The 22239-nt window shown below is 34.0% G+C and overlaps 1 protein-coding gene across 2 annotated transcripts in view; it reads right to left on the reverse strand.

Moving 5' to 3' along the window:
• Positions 1 to 20444, reverse strand: part of Mdy (diacylglycerol O-acyltransferase) — an 85146-nt gene extending 64702 nt beyond the window's left edge. Inside the window, exons 1-2 of one of the 2 annotated variants that reach the window (XM_070295089.1) lie at positions 19987 to 20443; positions 5890 to 6018 (exon numbers count right to left, since the gene is read on the reverse strand). In XM_070295089.1, coding sequence (XP_070151190.1) covers positions 5890 to 6018; positions 19987 to 20108 — 251 coding nt within the window. In that variant the 5' untranslated portion in view covers positions 20109 to 20443. Of the gene's footprint in view, positions 1 to 5889; positions 6019 to 19986 lie in introns of both variants that reach the window. The other variant, XM_070295090.1, reaches the window with a different exon arrangement.
• Between the last annotated feature and the right edge of the window lie 1795 nt (positions 20445 to 22239).

Consider the following 22239-nt stretch of genomic DNA (forward strand, 5'->3'; position numbering starts at 1 on the left):
TTATTTTCTCGCGAGTCACACAAGATAGGTGTACCGGCCGAAAAAAGGTAGCTGACGGTGTACACTAATGGTTTCAGGTCGTACGTGCACGCTAACGATGATAAACGAGACTTATGGGTCAAGTAATTAAAGTATTCCAAATAGACGCGGTTGTTACAAAGAGACAATATTTATTGGGACACAATCACCAACCTAGTTCTCTAAGAAAACGCAATCCGTCATGTTGACGCAGTCACGTTACGGTAATTGGATAATAGCATACAAAAAATATCATTTATAATTAATTATTATAATGCGCCATATGACAGCTGATCGGTAATAATTTATGAAAGTGGCTTTCACACGTCATATTATATGTATGTCAGATACATATGAATAATGCAAACTCCATCTTGGACATATATCTATAGCAATTATTTGTGCATGAGTCCGTTAAAGTTTATAACTTTATTGCTATATCTACAATTAACTTATTTTTTTATATGCTCTATCATAAATACGTAGAAAAGTAATTTAATTGCAGGGATAAAAAACAATTAATCATCATCAATTTTATTTTACTTTACGCTCGAGCAAATCTATCAAAGTCAAATAATAGAGAATAGACAGATTCTACAATACATTAAAATAATAGAATAAATTTTAAATATCTTATTCTGTTCCGCTAATGCAAATAATAAAACCCATTGGAATCAATACCATTATGCATAAAAAATATTATTCAATAAACCATTCATACACAAATGTTTATTTTAGCGGGATGGAAAGATTAATCGACGAGAAGAAAAACAATTACTCAACACCGTCGATGATTAAACCGATCCACAATACACATGATGGACGAATCTCATAAAGCCTTTTTCAAGTACTTGAAAGTTAAGGAAATATCACACTTATCGAAACTCATCGCTCCGAGACGTGAGCAGAAACGATATTAAATTTCTTTCCCGGCGGGAATAACCGTCTTGATCCGAGAACGCCCGTTAAATCCACGCTCGTTCTTCGCCCATCGGAGTTCGTTAATACAGCGTCACGATAAAATCCCCAATTTCGCATCGAACGTGATGAGAGGAGCCCTGGAGTGACTCTCGATCGATACGAAAGCGCGCAAAAATCCAGATTGAAAGAGTTATGGCGCCAATATGCGACAAGTCCGGATGAAAATATGAGCGCGCGCGAACGATTCGCATTAAATATTAATAAAACGCGTAGAACGAAAACGTCTTCTTCATTTCTATGATTGTAAAGAACGCAACGAATGATTCTTTTTCTCTGAAATTAATGGAAAGGCCTCAGGACTCGTTCCAAATGTCGGATTGTTCCGATGAGACGAGATGAATTGTTCTCGAGGAAAATTGGAAAAGCCGTGAACGTAGCTTGGTTAATTTATTTTTTGATATTTATCTAAATGAAATACATGTACAGCACGGTGTAGCTCGAGTTATTAAAGATCCTTTTTAAAGCTCAATATATAATATTAATTTATTTACTTTGTATCTGAAATTCTTTTCTATCTCTTATTATATTTAAGATATAATATTCTTTCTCTCTCAATTTTCTTTCAATACTAAAAATATTCAATAAATACATTATCTCATTTATGTCCGTGACATCTCTCTTTATTATTTTATCTTTCTTTTGGATCAATATATTTTTTAATTTGCGCTTAATTATTTTCTGTTCCATTTCGATCTATCTAGAGATATGAAGAACGAAAAATATATAAACCGATAATAATATATCACATACGAAAACATTAAAAATTTCCATTATCAGATTCCCAGAGATGTTAGTACTTCTTTCCGAATTATAATATCGAACGAGATTTTACGAAAATCGCTGATAATATAGAATGATAGAAATGATCACTGCGACGGCGTATTATTCTATTTATTTTATTTATTTCACATTCTTATAAATATCCGATATTTACAACAACATATTTTTTCAACGTGTCGTTAAAAATTTTACTGCCATACCGAACTGAAATTGAGCAGTATTATTTTTTATTCTTGATCGTTTGTATTTTATTAATTTTATTTACCACGTACTCATTTTATCACTGAAGAGAGCATCCAGTCGAGAACAGAAACGTTTGACAGTTATTTATATTTGTACTTCGCGTCTTTATTATTTATGAGAGTTTTTATTTATATTGACAGTTATTTATTTTTGCGATTCGCGTCTTTATTATTTTTAATCTTGATTGTTATTATTTATGTTTGCGATTCGCGTTTGTACAATATATTGTGAGATGCCTAAGGTAATGGCGCCTATTATTAAATATCGCTCCTTAAGCCTATTTTTATTTATTTGTCTATTCTTGATATTTGAAAAATTTGATATGTAAATGTTTATGTACAAATATCATGTACTCTTATATCATACGCAAATGTCTGTCATATATTTATATTGTATATTATTTATAATCTTTGAAATATTGTTTCCGCTGCGATTATAAATGGCCTAAGCAATTAAAAAAAATTGAACAATTAATGTATTCTTTGTACATAATCTATGGCACGAGAAACACATTAATTGTTTTATATTTTCTTATTTGTCAGCTCGTTTATAATCGCAGAGCAAAGACAATAATTTTTCAAATATCGCAAATTTAAAGAATTCAGAAAACACATATGAAAAAAGAAATTAACGTGTATCACAGCCGCGCTAATGGATAGAAAATAATTCAAGGAAACCGAGCCATGAAACAAATGCACTGGACGGTTCTGACTGCATAAATTATGACTGCATATCGGTTCTATGAAACAGTTTCAATCGATACGAATAGGAAAGACAAAGAAGAGGAAACTTGAGTAACTCCCTTTACCCGTCCCCATGGACTTTTATCGATAGCAAGGGAACCTTCCGTCGGAGGTTCGATTAATTGAGCTCTCTCGCTGCCTTTTTTCACTTTGCAGAGAAGCATCTACTTGCTTTCTTACGTGCTATTTTCAGTCGCCAATTCTTCCTTTCGTCTCTCCCACCCTCGTCTTGTCGATTAATCTCGATCGCAATGGAATCGTGTCGGCAACCTCATCCTCGTGATTCGATCACTGCTTGCGTTCTTCGCGAATCGAGTCTAAAAAGGATTTTTTGCCGGTTGGAACAAATCAGTCGAGAACGCAGCGGCATTAAATGGTTACGATTCTTTCGAAGTACTCGATTGGAAGCGCCGATAAGTTAATTAAGAGATGACGATTGTATGCGAAATTATCTGGCCAATTGAACGTTATATCATCAAAGCGCATTATGAAGCGCTATATCTATGTATATTAATGAAGAATAATTTTTTAATTTACTAGAAGATATTTGCAGCTCTGAAAAAATATTCTTTTATGAATGTAAACTAACGTGAAAAGAAGATAATCTATTTAAATCTTTATCTCGATATTTACCGAAGCTATTCCACATGTCCTTCTTCCATTTCCGTACATCTCTTTTTTTCGAATCGCAAAGATCCGCGATCGCCGGTTGATGACAACTGACTGATTGCTGGTAAAATCTTCTGTTATAAAGTATGTATGGAAATTGAATGAAAACATTCAGAACGCGGTTTATAAACACTGAGGTAAACATCGTAAGCGATACGTAGAAGCCAAGTCAATCATGATGCTAACATACAAAAATATTATATCTCAAAAACGATTGAGCTTTCAACCTATGTTTACTAAGGTTTTTTTTATTCAGTATGGTGTGTCCTATCTACCATACAAATATTGAATAGTTTTCTTTTAACCTGTATTATACATACACTGTGTATGTATTAAAAAATATATATATTTTACTAAAAATTTATATATATATATATATAACTGTGTCTTTAAAAAATAAATATTTATCAAATAAATATTTATTTATATAAACATAATATATGTTTAATATATTACTAATTTTGAACTAGCTCTTTTATGGATATATAAATTTTAAGCCAATTAAAGACATTAATCGAATTCCAAAATGCCTTTAAACGTCTCACAAAAGAATTTTCAAGCGATTTCGACTAGAATCGTTTACGATATCTTCGACAGCTCGCAGCTGCGTTTGTTTCAGGTTTCAGGTTCGTATGAAGCGTGTCAGGGCTACCTCGAGCAATTACGTCGCAAGAGTTCCCTCGAAAGTTTTTTCACGTTTAACGAGCGTGATAAATTTCTGTTACGCGCCCCCGGGAGCAGCCGGACGCGAGAGTTTACAACGACGATAAAAATCTCGTTGAAATTATTCATGAACAGCGCTTACGCTCCTCTCTCATTCTTAGAAGAAAAAGGTAGCTCTCTCTTTCTCTAACTTATTCCTTCAAGAATAATATTCTGCAAGGAAGAAACGTCGCGGGATTATCAATGATGCCAATATGCGTGAGAAAGAAGTCAGTTCTCTGACAATATTATCTTAATTCAAATTAGACATTATTTGTGTAAACAAATTAATTGTTGTTATTTTTCTAAACTCTAGAGATATTCATATTTTTTATATTTTTTGCATCAATATATAATTTTATAAATAAAATTTAAAAACTTTATAATTTTAATTAATCAAAATTGCACATCAGTTCGTAGCTACTGTCGCAGAAAGCTAATTGAATTTTAATTGAAGGGCGAGATTCAAAGGTCAGTTTTCCGCTCCATTCTACTATCCATAATTACATTATTTGCTATTATTCGTACTTTTCTTTCACCGGTAGCGCAAAAGTAATAATTGGCATTTGGAAAAGTCAATCGAATAATTCATACTGAAAATATTAATTTCAGCGCTGAGATAAAATTATCACGATGATAATAAAGCATAAATTATATCTCGCTCGATATTGATATATGTAATAAATTATACAATTCAAACTAGTTCAATTTTTACGGCTTTCTTCATTTCTTTTGCAACTAAACACTCTATGTTACACGATATTCATATATATATTGCTATCTTTTTATAAAAATATATAACTCTGAATTGTCACAAATGTAATGATCTATATTAATGATGGGCTATATGTATTTTAATTCTTTACTATGCTACTTTTATTTTTATTATACTTTTCATCTGTTATCGATTCTTATCGATTTCCCGATATTAAATGCAATATTTATGTAATATTTTAATAATAACGCAATGTCCCTATAGTTTTTAAATATATGTCAAATTTTTTTTTTCACATGCGATATGTGCTTGATGAGATACGAGCGTATCAAAACAGATTATGCAATCTTATTAGTCGACCTATCACGTTGTATCAACAATACTTGCTGACAGACTCCAAATAACATCCACTTACACGATCGATCTGTAACCATCTCTGAAGAACAACGAATAATCGCACTGTAGCAGTTACAGTTACAAACTCAATTCTGTCAGCTCGTCGGCAATCGATTCTTTTTGTCGTACGCCGTCAATCGCTACGGTAGCGCATCCATCAAATAGATGGGGGCGTTTTTGATCGCCTTTTGTTCCCCTATCGGATTTCCATTGGTCACGAGGACGTGTTTCACCTCATGCAGAGACATTCTCTTTTAATCCCAGTGAGCAAATAACAACTTCTTGATAAAGCTATTACTTGTTAGGATTTTCTCTTTTTTCGGTGTTATTATAACTTTGACAAATACGACCCGATCGTTAACGTTTTTTTCCCTTTCGTGTTTTTTTTTTCACGAAATTCACGCATTCTGATCCGAATGATGGAAAGCTTTCCACTTAAATGTCTTTCGGAGGATTGGAAAAAAATCACGTAAGACGCATTCAGAACAATAATGTCTCATCAATGGCACGATAATTTTTCGCGATTTGCGATTGTTTATATATCCTATTTAAATTGATGATAAATCTATCGCAAACTATGATTTCATCGTGATCCGCCGCGTAGTTAAACGAGAGTAAAATATCATCGATAATTTGACTCACTTTATGAAATTTTCCAGCAGTAACCGGATACCGCCAATGCCCAACAGTAGGAAGCCCCAGTTGACGAATCCCGTGAAGTTGTCAAAGCCAGAGCTCCACGAAAAAAGACTGTCTCTAGGACGATGACATCTGTAAAAAAAAAGAAAAAAAAAAGATTTGCAAATATAATAAATCTGATATAATTTGTACAAAAATAAAAGAATTTACAAAATTCGTTTCTACTCTTTCGTTATTATAGCGATCTAATCAATAATTTTCCAGCACAATTTCTATAAGATGTATTATACTATAATACAATAATCCTTAATAAAATGTATTCTGTAATAATATTAAATTTTTCCAAGATTAAATTATAAGTAACATCTTCACTATACATATATTTTGCGTTCCTCTATTTGCGATCTCTTTATGAATAGCGAACTCGTTACTATACCTACTAACCTACGGAAATTCGAGACCGTTGCTGAGTCGCTGAAGGAGAAGGTATTAAGGAGAATATTCTCATTCTGGCGCCATACTAGCAAAATGCTCCTTGTGCGCGAACAGTATGAAGAAAGACGTACGAACGTCATAGGGATGAAAATGGAGCAATAAAGGAGCTTTCATATCGCACGGTTATACATGTCCTTATATCAATTTACGGACTGACGTATAGTTCACACGTGACGACACGGTAAATGATACGAGTCATTTTCATCGCAATAAAAGATGCTCGTTATATGGCGAACGTTCGAGCAAGCAGATCTATCTCGAAGACATTCGCGGGATTTACGATTGTCCCGTGTTTTCCATATAAATGTAGCAAAATGTAGTTTATAAGAAATTATCGTAACAAGATTACTGCTATCCGTACGCGACTCTTTCACTTTGTATACTCTCGGTGGACGTTGCTTTACATCCATCAAGACATTGCAAATTCCGTTTGAACTACGTACCGCTAGAGTATCAAGATGGGCAGCAATAATAATGCATTCACGGATCCACGAAGATACATGGAATGCGTGTTTCACATCTTTTAAACTCTTTCCAGTACAACACGCTTTTCTTATAGAAACTTTAACGCATGAATATTAAAAAATCTATTAATTACGCATGTTAAAGATAAAAGTATTACACTGACAATGAAATATACAGACAAATTAAAAAATTGATTTAAAAAGGAATTTTGCGTAAAAGTTTTCCATATATAAACAACAATTTCGATCATGCAATTTTTTTCAGGAAAATTAGCACGTATTCTCTCCTATTTACAATAACCAATTTATATATTGTTTCTTTTTAACTTACTATAGCGATACGCGGTACAGTTCATCCGTTATAACCACTACCACTATCATGAATCGCAAGCGCGCCTTATCGATCAAAGATACAAGAGGCACTCGAATGTTTTGTGCACAAGACAAAACTCTTTCGAAAAGTTTATATGATGATCCTTGTCGGTCCTCATCGCGAGCGCGCAACCAACAGAGGGATGATAGACGCGTATCGTGGAAGCCGATTACGGGGACGCATCCGGCATATAATCCACCTAAGAGACACCAAAGACAAGAGGGTTTTGTGTTACGACCCTTCACCATGCGCTATAGATATCATTCAGATTTCATGCACGGAGTATTGTTGGCGATGTGCACTTGTCAGTCACACGAGAGATCGGCGCACCATATGGAATCTCCGATATCTGAAGTGCTTATTGAATGTACACGATGACGCAAAAGGATCTCAAATGGTACTGCGGTAAATCGATTACATAGTGGAGAACGAAAGGAATGATGATGATAAAGTGAAACTTTTATCTCTTCTTGTATTCAGTCACAGTTAGTATTCTTTGTAACATTACTTTTTCGCAAGATCATTTACGAAACTTGGAAATATCTTATTTTAAAAATCGCAAAATATATTTTTCACACACTGAGAGCGTGCCTCGAAAGATTTCTAAACAGTTTAGAAAAAGTCTGTTAGCAACCAGTGTAATATATTTTCATAAGTAAATGAATTTAAACAATTCAAGAGAAATAGAAAGAAAGAGATACGTGTATTTTTGTAAAATTAATTTCTGCATCAACAATGATAAATAAAACTGTTTTCCAAATGACTCGCGAATAAGTTTTGCGGTGGAAGTAAGTTTGCAATACGTATATCCGAACGTGATTCGAAAATAAATCTCGTATCAAACGATACGATTTTGCTGACTTCTCGATTGGCTCTTATTTCGTGACCACTAGTATCACGCTAGTGATCGAGATAGATCTCGAGAAGCTTCTATATCACTTTCATGGAAGAACCTATCGTCTTAAGTATTTACATGAAAGATCCTGGCAGAATCCGAGGCGTGGGCGATAAGATGTATCGTTGAGATTTTGTCTCCTTGGAACTTCGGAAGACGAGAAGCAACCGAAAAGCCATGAAATTGAATTTATATCCTTCAAGATACTACAATTTAACTTCTAAATCATATAAATTCCTCGGAATATTGCGAAAATGCAAATTATCTCCATTCAAGATCTTTTTAAAAAGCAAATGCAAATTACAATTTTAAATGTAATACGAAATGCACGTCATTCTAGTAAGATCAAAAATGTGATACGTTGCTTTTATTATTTATTTGTAATTATTTGTAATTGTGATACGTATATAATTATTTGTAATTATTGTATAATTATTTGTAATTATTTGTAATTGTGATACGTTGCTTTTATTATTAATTTGTAATTATCCAAGCTGTAACGTTTATGCTTGTTGTTAATATTGTAAATTTTCACAACAACGGCATCGCTAGGATGACGATGCAATTTGTCTAGCAAAAGAATTCCGTCGGTTTTGCGTACAAAATGTAACAGGCGAACGTTATATATCGCCCCGCCGTAATTACCCGCAGCCACCCTCAGAAGTGCGGTTTCTGCGTGTATTCAGCAGCATCGTCGCGCCTTCCCTCCTCCCCCGTTCTCCCGCATAACGGCTCACCTAATAAACCCTCTCGACCTGTGCGCCGTAACTATTACTCAGAATTTATGGCAGATCGCGATAATTAATAGAGCCGCGATAGAAACGGCGGTTTGTGCACGAAGAGCTATCTCTCACGCTTCTGGTATTGGGACAACATAGCGAACAGAATGCAGACGTGTCACTACGGAAATTCCATATGCATAAGAACGATAAGTACACTGGATATTTCTAAAATGTTTTGTCCGGCATCTTCGCAAAAACACGATGAGTGAGCTATAGTCATTAATGCGATCTTTTGACTTTTTTCACTCAATTTGCAAAACACGATGAGATAAACTCGATATGTATAATATCAAAAGGGTTGAAGATAACTATCATAATGTTTCATCATATTATAATTGATACAGCGTTGGAAATATATCTCCAAAGTTCGGTTTATAGACATTTTCCTTTCTTTTCTCTGCTTTTCTTTTACTATTATAACACGTTATTATTTTCTGTATTGATAAATTAGAATCGACAATGTCGCCTTGTCATGCCGAAGGAACCGAAGTTACACGCGCTCTCGGATGATTTATTGCGATTGTCGACGGCACTTTTTAGACGAAGGTCGAGCGGCATCTCCGTGGGATAAATTGCAATATCATACTTCAGTCCACTTTCTGAACAAACCGTAGCCATGAAAGAGCAAAAAGGATCAACTAAGTTGTCGTTGCTATTCCGGAACTGAGAGACGCGCTCCCAAAGCGCGCATCACTTTCTTGCCGTTTCGAAGCAAATCGCTTCCGCTTTTTTTACAGTGGACATATTACAAGTTGCGCAAAAAGTTCCTCTTAAGCGAAACTTCCGCTAACGCGACGAGTTTTCGGCACGTAGTCGTCGCGTCGCTACATCCCTTGATCATCGACACCGTATCCGTGCGCGTAACTTCGGCGTCGAGTTTTTGCCTGTAACATCCGACGAGGATCCGGTTTTTCTCATCCGCGCCGAACGTGACTTCGGTCCGATCCGCGGATTTAATTGAATTATGAGTTATGATCGCTAATATATTCCAATGACAATTGATTTCGCCAATTGATGTTGATGCTTTTTGCATGAGAAATTTTAAATTCTGCCATTTTTTAAATTGCTAATGCGAATGAATATTTCAATAAATGACTTCTCAATAAAGTTATTTTTTCGATATACTTTTCAATATACTTTTATTTGAGACAACAATGAATCACATATCTTATTAGGGAGGGAAAAAAGCAATTTATCTTTTAATATATTTCAAACTTACCAAAGACCCAAGCTATAATTCTCACCGAAAAAAATTAAGAGTCATAATTTCGCGCAATTCTCCACCAACGCATCATTACCATCCTGCATTATTATCAGTTGTAAATTTCCGTTGGAAATGATATTCGTATTTCTCTTTTTTTTTTGACATTTCTGTTAAAGACTTTAATGAAAATATGGGCTATCGCCATCAAACGTACAAATTACTTTGAAAGTTTGTCCGCGGCCAAAAATAGCGAGAGAAAAAAATCAAACAAGCAAACGCGGATCATGATCGATAAAACCGTGACAATTTTCAAATGGAATTATTTACAGCGCCTAAAATAAAAATCGTGTTTATTCGAAACTCGCATTCTATTGAAAAATGCAAACCCACGCTCGCGGATAAATTTTAAACAAAATAAAAGAAGTCGCGCACAAAAAATGTCATCGGTATTCTCGTCGCGTGCTCTGATTCAAAAATATGACGATTATTATTCCTGTGTCTGATAAAATGGACACTCGCAAGTTTGTCCGGCGAAAAAAATCCTTCCGCAATGAACATAAAAATGAGAGCGGAGAGTAAAAAAGAAAGAAATGAGGATAATCGACACGTGATGATCGAACGAAATGAAATAAAGGGGAAAACGCGTTTTCACATTGGAAAATGTCCAAAACATGGTTAATGTTTCTGTATAATTATTCAAGCGTATTGTCGCAGCTACAAAACATAATTAAATCAGAATACATTTTCGCGTCGAGGAGATATGCGGCTGTCCATCATCGGCATTTTCGCAATCCGACCAATATTTTTCCGAATGATCGACATTACGTGTTACTTTTCGAACGAATTTTATTGGAAATTATGAACGAGACTATTAGTACTGCAAATGACTAAATTAAATTGCAAATATTCCTCTCTATAATAGAAAATGACAAATATCGAAAAAACATTAAATGTGCATAAATTTTAAATATGACAATGGAGATTCCAGCAAATGCTAATGTTTTAGTTTTAATTCTAGAGTTCATGATAGATTAAACAAATAATTCGGGCCGTTAAACGAAAAAAGTAGCTCAAAACAAAATGAGACACAGCGAGAACTTGACGTATCAGTTGAGCCATTTTTTCATTCAATGACAAGAACTATTAATTTAAGTTTTTAATTTATAAGAACTTTATATATATATATATATATATATTAAATCAAAACTCTCAACAATAATTATTTTTCACGAAATGGGACGCCAACTTTATACACACGAAATTCCAATATTTTGTAATAAATTATCGTTTTCTTCGTTTTTATGAAAGTGTATCATAATTTATTAATGTAGTGTCGATTTATTTAATTGCTCGTCGGAATTGTCCAGATAGATACGCAAACATTGTACCTCGCCACTATATAATAACAATGTGTATGTCCGACTGCACATCTATCTGTGCAATAATTATTCAGCGTATCACGGATGACTAATGTCCCACGTCATACTGAGTTGCATAAATTATTCCGAGATTTGGAGAGACTTATATTCAGAGACTTAGTGATTTTCCAACATTATAGAATATCGTGCAATAAGATTAAAAAAATATCTATAGTCGCAAGCGACTAACATATATGAAGTATTATTTTTCCACAGTATATTCTTTTTTGTTCAATTTCTTTCATTCGTTGTCCCTGATACTACTCGTATTTCATCTGCATATTTTTCTGCAGCGTAATACAATAACCATTGTATTCAAGATACAATAGATGTATTAAATGAAAAATAGAACATGAAACATTAAACATCTAGACGAATAAATACTATTAAAAAAATAACTCAATTGAAACTCATTTGCAAACTATGTAAAAAATTACATACAGATTTCAAACAACTTGTATACCATATATTGATAAAGACATCGTATTTCATTATTCGATAATAATCCAGCTATATCGTTAATTTCATTGTCTCGACGTAATACCTCTTCATTTTCTTCAATTCATCTGATCATCATTTGAATTTTATTATGCTTTTAAATTAGTCGAAACCTTGATTTAAAAATTGCGTGTTTCATGAGTTACCCGTTAGAATGGACGCGTCTTTGCGAAGGATAAAGGTGCCGAATCTTTTGCTTCCAGGTTGATCTGAGAGTCACCCCGACAAAAGAAGAAACGCCACTCTTCTTCTTTTCTCTCTTTTTCTTTCTTTCTCTTCGCAGAGAAACGGCGAAAAGTAGTTCCTCGCGCCGAGGAATAAGAAGAAACAACCGATGAGAAGGGTAAAATGGAAGAATAGCAGCCTGTGTCAGGACCTTCCTTGTCGAGTGGTATTTTCCTCGCGAATCTTACGAGAGGAAAGACCTCATGAATATTTAAACGATAGACGGATATACATATATTACCGGTGTAATGAGGAGGGAATCCCTCCCACTACAACATCCGGTTAGCGAATTGGATAGGCAAATGGAATAGAAGAGAATAAGAGAGAAGAATAAGAAGAGGGCGTTCTTACAGAAGAATATTCTAAATGATTCATGAAGAGAAATTAAATGGCGCTTTAAACAGGTTTTCTTTTTCTCGCTTTCGTTCACCTCGACCCTGCACGATTCTCCCTTATCCGCACCTTCAACGACCTACGGCATCGATTACCTATCGTTTCCTTCTGTCTACCTTCTGATTCATTTCTCCTATCGCTTATTCCACCTTCATGCTATCCCATGATTTTTCTCATTGTTCTCTGTCCGCTTATCCGTCTATCCATCTATCTATTTATCTCGCTTATTTGCCCGTCCATCTGTGTGTCTCCTATTTTATTCTCTCGCTTCTTTCGCGACAAACCATTTTATCGCCATTTTCTCTCGCTGACGACATTTCTACCACTTAATATTGCATTCCGGAGATTCATCAAAATTTTCTCACCTGTCTCGCGAATGGCAAACGGCATTCGCATAAACCGGACAAGCGTTAAAGAAGCTAATTTAAGCTCGGTCGTGACACAGCCACTAAATTTTCCTTTTCGTCTTTTTGCAAAGCCACGCAGCAACTTCGTCACTCCCAACCGTTGCAGTCGTGGTCTAAATTGCGTTTCTTTTGACTCCACCATTACAAATTACGTATAATTGCAAATTTCGGTACTGTGAAATATCGGTCGTTTTATTTGAACCATATATATCCACGTAAAATATTTAATCGCCTTGCTTTATCATAACAGCGTAAGAAGGAAAGATAATAACAATCTTGTATTAAATTTACGACAAATATCGTACATAACATCATGTATTTTACACATTGTTTTTAATTAAATTAAAGCGACAAACGATAATTTATAATATAATATAACATAAAACGGTAATATTGTATGTGCGAGAGAGAAAGAGAGAGAGAGAAAGAGGTGCCTATATATATTTTTAAATATTATTTTAAATTATTTCGAAGATTGTGGAGCATTTTAAAATTTCTAACATATGAATCTGCAAAATATATATCTTTCATCCGGCACACTATCTCATCTTCGCGATGATTAGTAGAACAGAAGCTTCAAGCCGATAATGTTTTTTTTATCGCCAAAAAACCACAACCCTTCCTAATCCAGATACTCGTTCCGTCCCTTCCGCCGGCGTAATCGCTACCATTGTTCTTCCGCCTGATTTCGCGCGCGAAATCCGCCATTACTACCTCCTATCTTACGGTGAAAATGATCCACTGTGCCGGAGGGGGACAGAGGAAAAGAAAGAACGATAAAAATTATGAGGCAGTAGTACACTGGAGGAAAAAGATTGCGGGATTGACAGCACAATACCGTTAATCCTTATCCATTTCGAAGGCGCTACGCGAGACCGTCCTCTATATCACATAGGTTTGCCAGAGATTAAAAGTTTTTGCCGAACTCGACAAAATGCAAAAAAGTAGCAACGGAAGAGAAAACAGCAGACGAGAAGCAAAAATCTGCCGCGACAGACTGAACATTGAGGCAGAAATTTGTCGCCCGTCGCGACAAATGACGTGTGGTTTTAACATTTATTAAAAGGCTTTTTGTCAGAAAACGTGCCACCCACACGAAATTGAACGCATATAGAGTTACTTCTTGCGAGTTAGTATCAATGCAGGCAATAACGCAATTAGTAGCCTAGCGTAAATTAAAAACTAAAAGCAAGATTCTCTCTCTCTCTCTCTCTCTCTCTCTCTCTCTCTCTCTCTCTCTCTTGCCTAAATGATCTGTTAATTAAAGAACGATATAAATAGTTTTATCGAAACTTCATCATATCTCCAAGAATAAATATTTAAAGAAGTTTCAGTATTTTGTAATAATTATTACTATTGAAGAATTGTTCTTTTAAGTAACTCTTTCAGATATTTAAAAAAGATATATTAGCTAAATACAAATTATAATTTATACAAATTCTTTAGATATAACACTCGAGCTTGTTAATCTTCTTCTCAGTAAGCAAAACGGAAGACTTTAATTTGTATCTTGTCTTTGTAATCAGTAATCAATTGTTGCACTGAATAAGCATCACAATGTAATTAAACAATGCATCGATAAACTTAGCGACATTTCCTTTAACGGCAAAAGACGAAAGCAAATCGTCGAATCAGGTGCGCAACATGTCCTGAATACTCGTGCGCCGAAATCGAGAATTGGAGAGATCGAAAAGTCTCCGAAATCAATCTCAGGCACTCCGGAAATACACTGTAAAGTCGTCCCGCTTTTCTCACGTTGTGTCCCTCCATAGCCTTCGTCACCCACACCCACAAAAGAAGACGAAAATCCGATATTGCCCGACTGCATCCATCGCGCATCTAATTACAAACACGCGAAAACAAGAGAAGCGCTCGACAAACACGCCGTGAGTAAATATGAAGATCGTTTGTGCGAGGATGAATTCGCCGGAATAAGGAGAGGGTCTCGAGAAGAATAAAGGAAAGCGCGCCCCAAGACAGAAAAGAAGTTGCGACGTAGCAAGATAAAAGAGACTCGCCATTTTCGAGAACAAGAAACTCTTGTTTGCAAGTCATTATACCATGTCGGAGGAATAGTTTTTACTCTGTCTTACTTTCTTCCCCGTCTTATTAAACGACGCGATGAACAGAGCATATGTAAACGTGAGAAGAGACAGCTAAAACTTGGGGCATAACAAAATATATGCATTTTTTTTTTTAAATAAAACAAGAATATAAAATTTGTTATAGTTAATTTCAATATGATACGTTACATATAAAAAAACATTTTTTACTTTCACAATAAATATTTTTTCTATTCATTGAAACATCTTTCATTAAAAATAATATTAGAATTATATGCTCGTTGTGTTTTCATCCATTCGGACACACACATATTAATGATTTTCATATATTGTTATTTAAATCACTCCGCGATTCTTCAATAATACAACGTTTTTCCCACTATCTATAATAAATATAATAAAATAACAAATAATTAATCATGTGTAAATTTAATTTAAATTAAATTAAATTTTTCTTTTAGTAAATATTATATATGTGCTTTTCATTTTACAATGCAATGTGAATAAATTCTATAGTTCTCATGGCTAGTAACTCACGTACGATCAAAAAATTAATATATTCCACACATTTATCTCCAATCCACTTTTATAATATGCAAGAAAGATAAATATATACATATATTGTCATTAAAGTGTTATTACAATTCTGTATTCTCTTTCACTGCATATAATCCACCATTACTGTTCCATTAATGTACATTAAGCAAGCGATTACATGGCGATACAAAATCGGCATATTCTAGCAATGCAGATTATCAACGAGCACACGTATTCTCTACTTTCAGTCAAATCACGAATGGCCTATCAATTTGTTAGGTTCCATTATTAGTAGAATGTTCGGTTGAACGGGAAACGCACTTGATAATAGAGCAATCGCATTCCTGAATCCATATAGTTGAATAAGAAATTTGTGTAATACAAAAACTCATTTAATTCCAGTAAGAAATATTTCCATGAATAAAAAAAAAAGATTATTTATTAAATTATAATAGCATTAATCTCATACTTCAATAAAATTGCAACCTTAATGATAGAATAAAACAAGACTTGAATTATAAAATTTTATCAATACTCTACATTAAATTGGAAATAAGTATAAAAAGAATTATAATATATAAGAGAGTTTATATTTAATTCGATCTTTTTATAAGATCATTTTCATTATAAAGATCCAAAGTCCAGAAAAATAATAAGTAACAACAAGCATTTATTATGTAAAAAGTAATACAAAATCATAGACTAAATTTTGCATAATTGCTGTTATTTTGCAAAAGAAAGATTGCTAACGTATTATCAAGTGCGTATGACGCGAAGATCGGAGAGAAAAAGCTTAACGACACCATCACGTCAGAGTGATTTTGCTGCGTCACCCGAATTAACATTTTAATTAACGGCACGGGAAAGTGATGTTCCAACGCGCATATCTCGCTTTACGTTCCACTCTATGGAAACCGTCAGCGGTTCCGGAAGTCGCTAAGAAGAGTGACGACTACCTCACGAAGGAGTTTCCGAGGCATCGAAGCAAAACCTCGGCACAACACAGAGCTTAATTAAGCGCACCGAGGCGCACGGAGGCGTTTAATTTGTTCGTGCATTCGCGTGATCGAAAGTTCATAGTCCTTAACCTTGACCTACGATATTGCGGTTTCTTATGGACGTAGAATTATCAAGTTATTTATGCAATTTTTATTTTGCTTCGACGAAGCGCACACAAATTTGTATATTGCAAAAATTTTTAATAATAACACAATAAAAATTCCAAGCTTGATGTCTTTTCATTTAACACCTTTATTAAATTTATTCGTAAAATTAATTAACGAAAGTAGCGAGTTTTGAATACGGGAAATATAATACTGGTATTTAGAAAAAAAAAAAAATGTGTCTTAATAATGAAATTTGCATATTGCTGTAAAAAAAAGGTATCTTTCTGCAATATTTATTGTTGCGTGATTATTTTATATAAATAATGGAATAAAACATTTTACAAGATGACATTTTTTTTTTATTTTATCGGTAAAAATCTATTCACAAACTTGTTCCGCTTGATTTCAATTTGTTGAAAATAAATGTTTCATTGTGCAATGTAGTATTTAAAAAAGTATTTATTTGTTTTCAAGCGAACGGTAGTTAGCCTTGCAGATATTTTTGTGGCATTATTGAATTGTAGTTAAAATAATATTGTATGCTCTCTCTCGAGAGAGATAGATAGATACGCATGATAAATGATTGCTCTAAAAGTCTAAAACATTAATATTAAGAAAACTACTCAATCCAATTAACGTTGAAAAATAAAAGATAATATAAGAGATATCCCCTTTTAATTTATTGAGAGAATAAATCACTTTATAAAAAAAAAGGAAGAGAGAGTAAAAGAATTTGTGTAGTTTTAAATAATATTTAATTTCTCGCAAAATCAATCATTCTGCATAAACTAGGTATTCTTCGATTTCATATTCCACGAAAATGTCATAAATATACTGAATTAATTGAAATTGGACCTTGTCGATCAAACCATGCAAAACATGTTTTTAATAAGTCTATTCATTATTAATTCCGAGTCAGGCGCCATAATGTTTTAAATACAAAAATAAGAGTTTCTCGACTATAAATTTAGATTCTTGACTGTAAATTTAGATTCTACTAAAATTGATACTTTTTTAGCTACGTCAATTTTCAACTTCTTGTAAAAATCGAAAGGTATCGGAATCTCGATTGCATCTTGATGTTAACAAATATTTTCACTAAATAATTGACGTGACAAAAATGGACAATATAGAATAAATTAATTTATCTATAATAAAATACTAAAAAGTGTATAGAAATAACAAATGCAAGTAGACCAAAATCGGCCAAAATCGATGAGATATGTATTCAATATAATTTTTTTCATGTTTTGCATAACTCTCTACTTTGTAAACGTTATAATAATGAAATCAAAATATATATATTTCGTGAGATTAAATTTTGCATTTCTTCCACGACCACTTCTCCAAGTTCCTCGAATTCGATCAATCTCGTTAAAGATTGATTCATATTCAAAGTTGTGTAAGCATAATGCAACCAAACTCTAACTCGACTTCATTGATAGACATTTGGACAGAATAGAATAGATCGTTTCGATGTTAAACTTTGAAATAGCAAGAAGTATGCGTTAATTATATGCGATCGAAACGAATTTTATTCCAGTTGGAGTCAAACAAGATTTTGACAATAGAGCAAACTTTTGAAATGTCAGACTATCGTTTACATTATAAATTAAATGATCAATACTCCATAGATAGATCGTATATCCAGAGATATCTAATTTTATATCGTATAGATAGTTCCATCATCATTCTGTCATATAGACACGCTATCAAAACAAACTTAATGCAACATCGTTTCTTAAAATGGCACGAGGTTAACTGCATAGTGCATAAACACTTAAGAAAAATTACAATCTACACTTGATCAATATTATTATGCATACGTACAATGATAAATATATATATGTCATATATGTTTTTACAGCAAACAAGAATTAGTTAGATATTACAAATATAAAATGTACACAAGAAGATAGAACATGTTATTGCATTGGACATTTTATTCATATAATGTATTTTATATGCTCGTGTACTGTTTTTATAAAATATTGTTTATGTGAATTATAATATTTTCTAATATATACGCGTACATATACGTTTTAAATAATTTTTTCAAAGTTAACATACGAAACCATTTAAATGCTATTCAAATTTATTATACATATAATAATAAAGATTATATGAAAATAAGACATCATTGATATCGTTGTGATGTTAGGATGTTGACATAAAAGATAAATACTAAATAAATTGTTATTATGTATGAATTATGCGGAATTTATTTCCGCGTGCATCTTTTTTTCCGCAATATTTGCATATTCCAGTCAAAGATAAACAGTCAATTAATGAAATTTTCGCTTGCGTAAATACTTAAAATATTTAAATTCTCGACTCTATATCAAGCAAAGTATTCACTGATATCATGTTAATGACGTAAACAGGCCTATTCAAACCTCTCATCAAATTTGTATCCATTAATACATCTCTACAATTTTTCATTACTTATTAAACATATGTAATGTTTAACATATTAAAATTTAAATTAAAAAAAAAAAAAGATTTTCTTTCTAGAAATTTATATGTACTATAAAAAATTCAAGTATAGTAATAAGAATAAATTATATCCGCGTAATATATGCTGACCTCAAATGATATGTGGTTTTATGTACTCACATTAACAAAATGTTACGTCATTTATTGCATTGAATGTAAGGGGATGTCTGTTAGTAATAAATTCCCTGGCATTGTCATTCTTTTTTCTAATATAGACAATACGCACCTGTCCAGAGTTTATTATTTCGTGATTAATTCGTCAGAGGTACTTGTGCGTGTCGTGAAACGAGCTGTAGTTCGACCGCACTTTGGAGCGCCAGGCAGCTGACCTCCGCATCGATTACAACATTCATTGAAGAGAGATGCGGAATGTGAAACGGAACGAGACGGAGTGCGAGCGTCAAGAATGGGATATCCCCTCCCATTGTATCACCCCGTATACGATGAGGAAGACGCATGCGCACGTTAAACGAAGCGTGTCTGTTATGTCGCGTGTTAGGTTCTCTCCAAGTTACTAAAAATTTCACGTCCCCGCGTATTTGGCGACATCGCGAACGTCCGTCCTCGCCGTAACCGTGCACAGTCATCGTCCGTATCGTTATCTATATTTGGCTGATAATCGATATGTCATGGTGCCGAACGGATACCCGTGATACGTGCGTCAATGGAGATGAGAGAGAGGCACGGTCGCGTAAGTGAACAGGTATACGAAACTAGCTAGCTATGTATCAATGCGTTACTCACGGCTTGTCAGGCTGCGATCTGCGGACCATCTGTTCCGCTTTTTTGATCTCCTCCGCCCTCGTTACGCTCTTCGTCCTACGCGATCGCATCCGAAAGTCACTGTGCTCGTGCTCGGCCGTCATGATATCGTCGTTTAGATGCGACGTAGAGGAACATATAGAAGCACGCTTATTTGTGGCACGACGCAAATTACGTTCGTTGGCGTGAGAAAGAGAGACTCGCGGATGAAAACGAGAGCCGAAACGTTCCCGAACTTCTTGCTCTGACTCTCCGCCGTCAGTGAGACCTGTCCGCGTGGTAACGGCGGTAACGACCACTGATGCTGATAACAAGGAAGCTTCCTCCCGACGCGTGAGAGGCGTGCACGCCAAATGTTACAAACGATATGAATTTTAATCTCCGCTCAGACGCGATTCTGTCATGCTCACTATGACGTGGAAGATCGTGCTACTATGGAATGTGCGCGAGTCTACCTTTTTCCCTCTCTCTCTCTCTCTCTCTCTCTCTCTCTCTCTATATATATATATATTAGACGACTGTTTTTATCTATGTATTTATCGCTTTCCAGCAGATAACGCTCGTCGACGGACTCTTTCCGATATTGGAAACTTATAAAGCTATATTTGACTCATGTGTCTCGCGAAACATGTGCAAGTCACGTGTACGTTTGTCCTTTGAAATTGTTCAGAATTAATAAACAACGTCACTTAGTAATCAAAATGAAATCCTATCTTTCTTTTCAATGCATAAGGTTTTATTAAAATAAAAATAATGATAATAATGATATTAAAATAAAATTAAAATTTTGTATATTACAAAAAATATTATTATTTAGGATTTTAAATAAATATCTAACTATCTTTATATATAATGCCTATGTAATTTACATATACGTAATCTATATATAAAAAGCGTCGGTTTATGAATAATGGTTGTAATTGACTATTCGATATAATAAATGTTGTCTGTCTGAAAAATGAAATCATCTGAAAATAAATTCTTTTAGTTTCTCCAAGTTTTTCGGATAATATCGCCCCCTCTCTCCCCTTCTGCAATTAAAATAAATGATTACAATTTATCGTAGTCTGACCTTACAGTCCAACTTTGTATTTTAACTTTCATTCTAGTCATATGTCTTTATAGCACTTCTGTCCTAATTTGATAATGATAAAAAATTGTTGCGCGCAGTTTTTTAAAAGACCAACAATAAGACGTGACACGTTCGAGATAGCATAAAGAAATACATTTTACACATTGAGCTTTAAACGATTTTTAAACATTTTGCAAAAGAATGCAGACAATACAATACTTCGTATATAAAACTGCTGCTTTAAAATATATCTTGTATATTGTATTTATATTTTAAAAAAACTGCGACTCTCTAAAAAAAAATAATAAAAATAAATGTTATTAATAATTAATTACGAATCATTCGTTTAAGCTTTAATATTTAAGAGAATATGATCTGCCATCACAGCTTGTACTACTACAAAAACAACACGAGTTCTAATTTCATCGTATCATTCGCAGGCCAGTTTCATATTACGATTCAATTACACACACGAAACTAGCTGGCAAGTCGTCGGTCATTGCTAAATCAAACATTTTGACAACGACATATCCCATCAAGCGATAAAGTCGACGACGAGGTAATCACTGTGTTGTCACTTACATTAAGATTTCAGATAGCGCAGCGCTGTCACTTCGTCGCGGAACTTCGATTTCGGATAACTTCTGACTCTCCGGATCTCCAAAGTTCGGAGCAAATAAAGCCTAAAAGCCCCGAACACGTAAGACAATTTCGCGAATCGGTCGCTGGAAGGTATCGTCAAGCCAAACGAAACGAGGAACCCCGAGCTAATTAAAGTACACATGCGACGCAGGGTGCTGAGAGCCGCAAAGATCCTTGGGATATGTATGAGGGATCTACCCTTACGTAGATTGCGGGCTTACGGAGCGATGACGCGTACGAGTTTTCACGATCCGTTATTACACGAAGACATGATATACGTGATATACTCCGAACTGTTTAAGCCATTTTTTTCCCCAAAAGAAATCAAAATCTCGCACGTTTCAAAGATGTATAAGGATGGCTAATACAATTTTTTTAATTTATTTATTTTTTTATTTTGCCGCATTTCAACGTACGTCGATTAGTGTAAAATAATTAAAAGAATTCTCCGATTTATATATTAATGTTATCGATAATAATATATGTAAATATAAAAAAAATAGAAAATGTATAGCGAATGA

This window comes from Polyergus mexicanus, unplaced genomic scaffold (genome assembly GCF_030449975.1).
Source record: "Polyergus mexicanus isolate NDT 795.1 unplaced genomic scaffold, iyPolMexi1.0 SCAF_4, whole genome shotgun sequence".
In the NCBI taxonomy this organism is placed as follows: domain Eukaryota; kingdom Metazoa; phylum Arthropoda; class Insecta; order Hymenoptera; family Formicidae; genus Polyergus; species Polyergus mexicanus.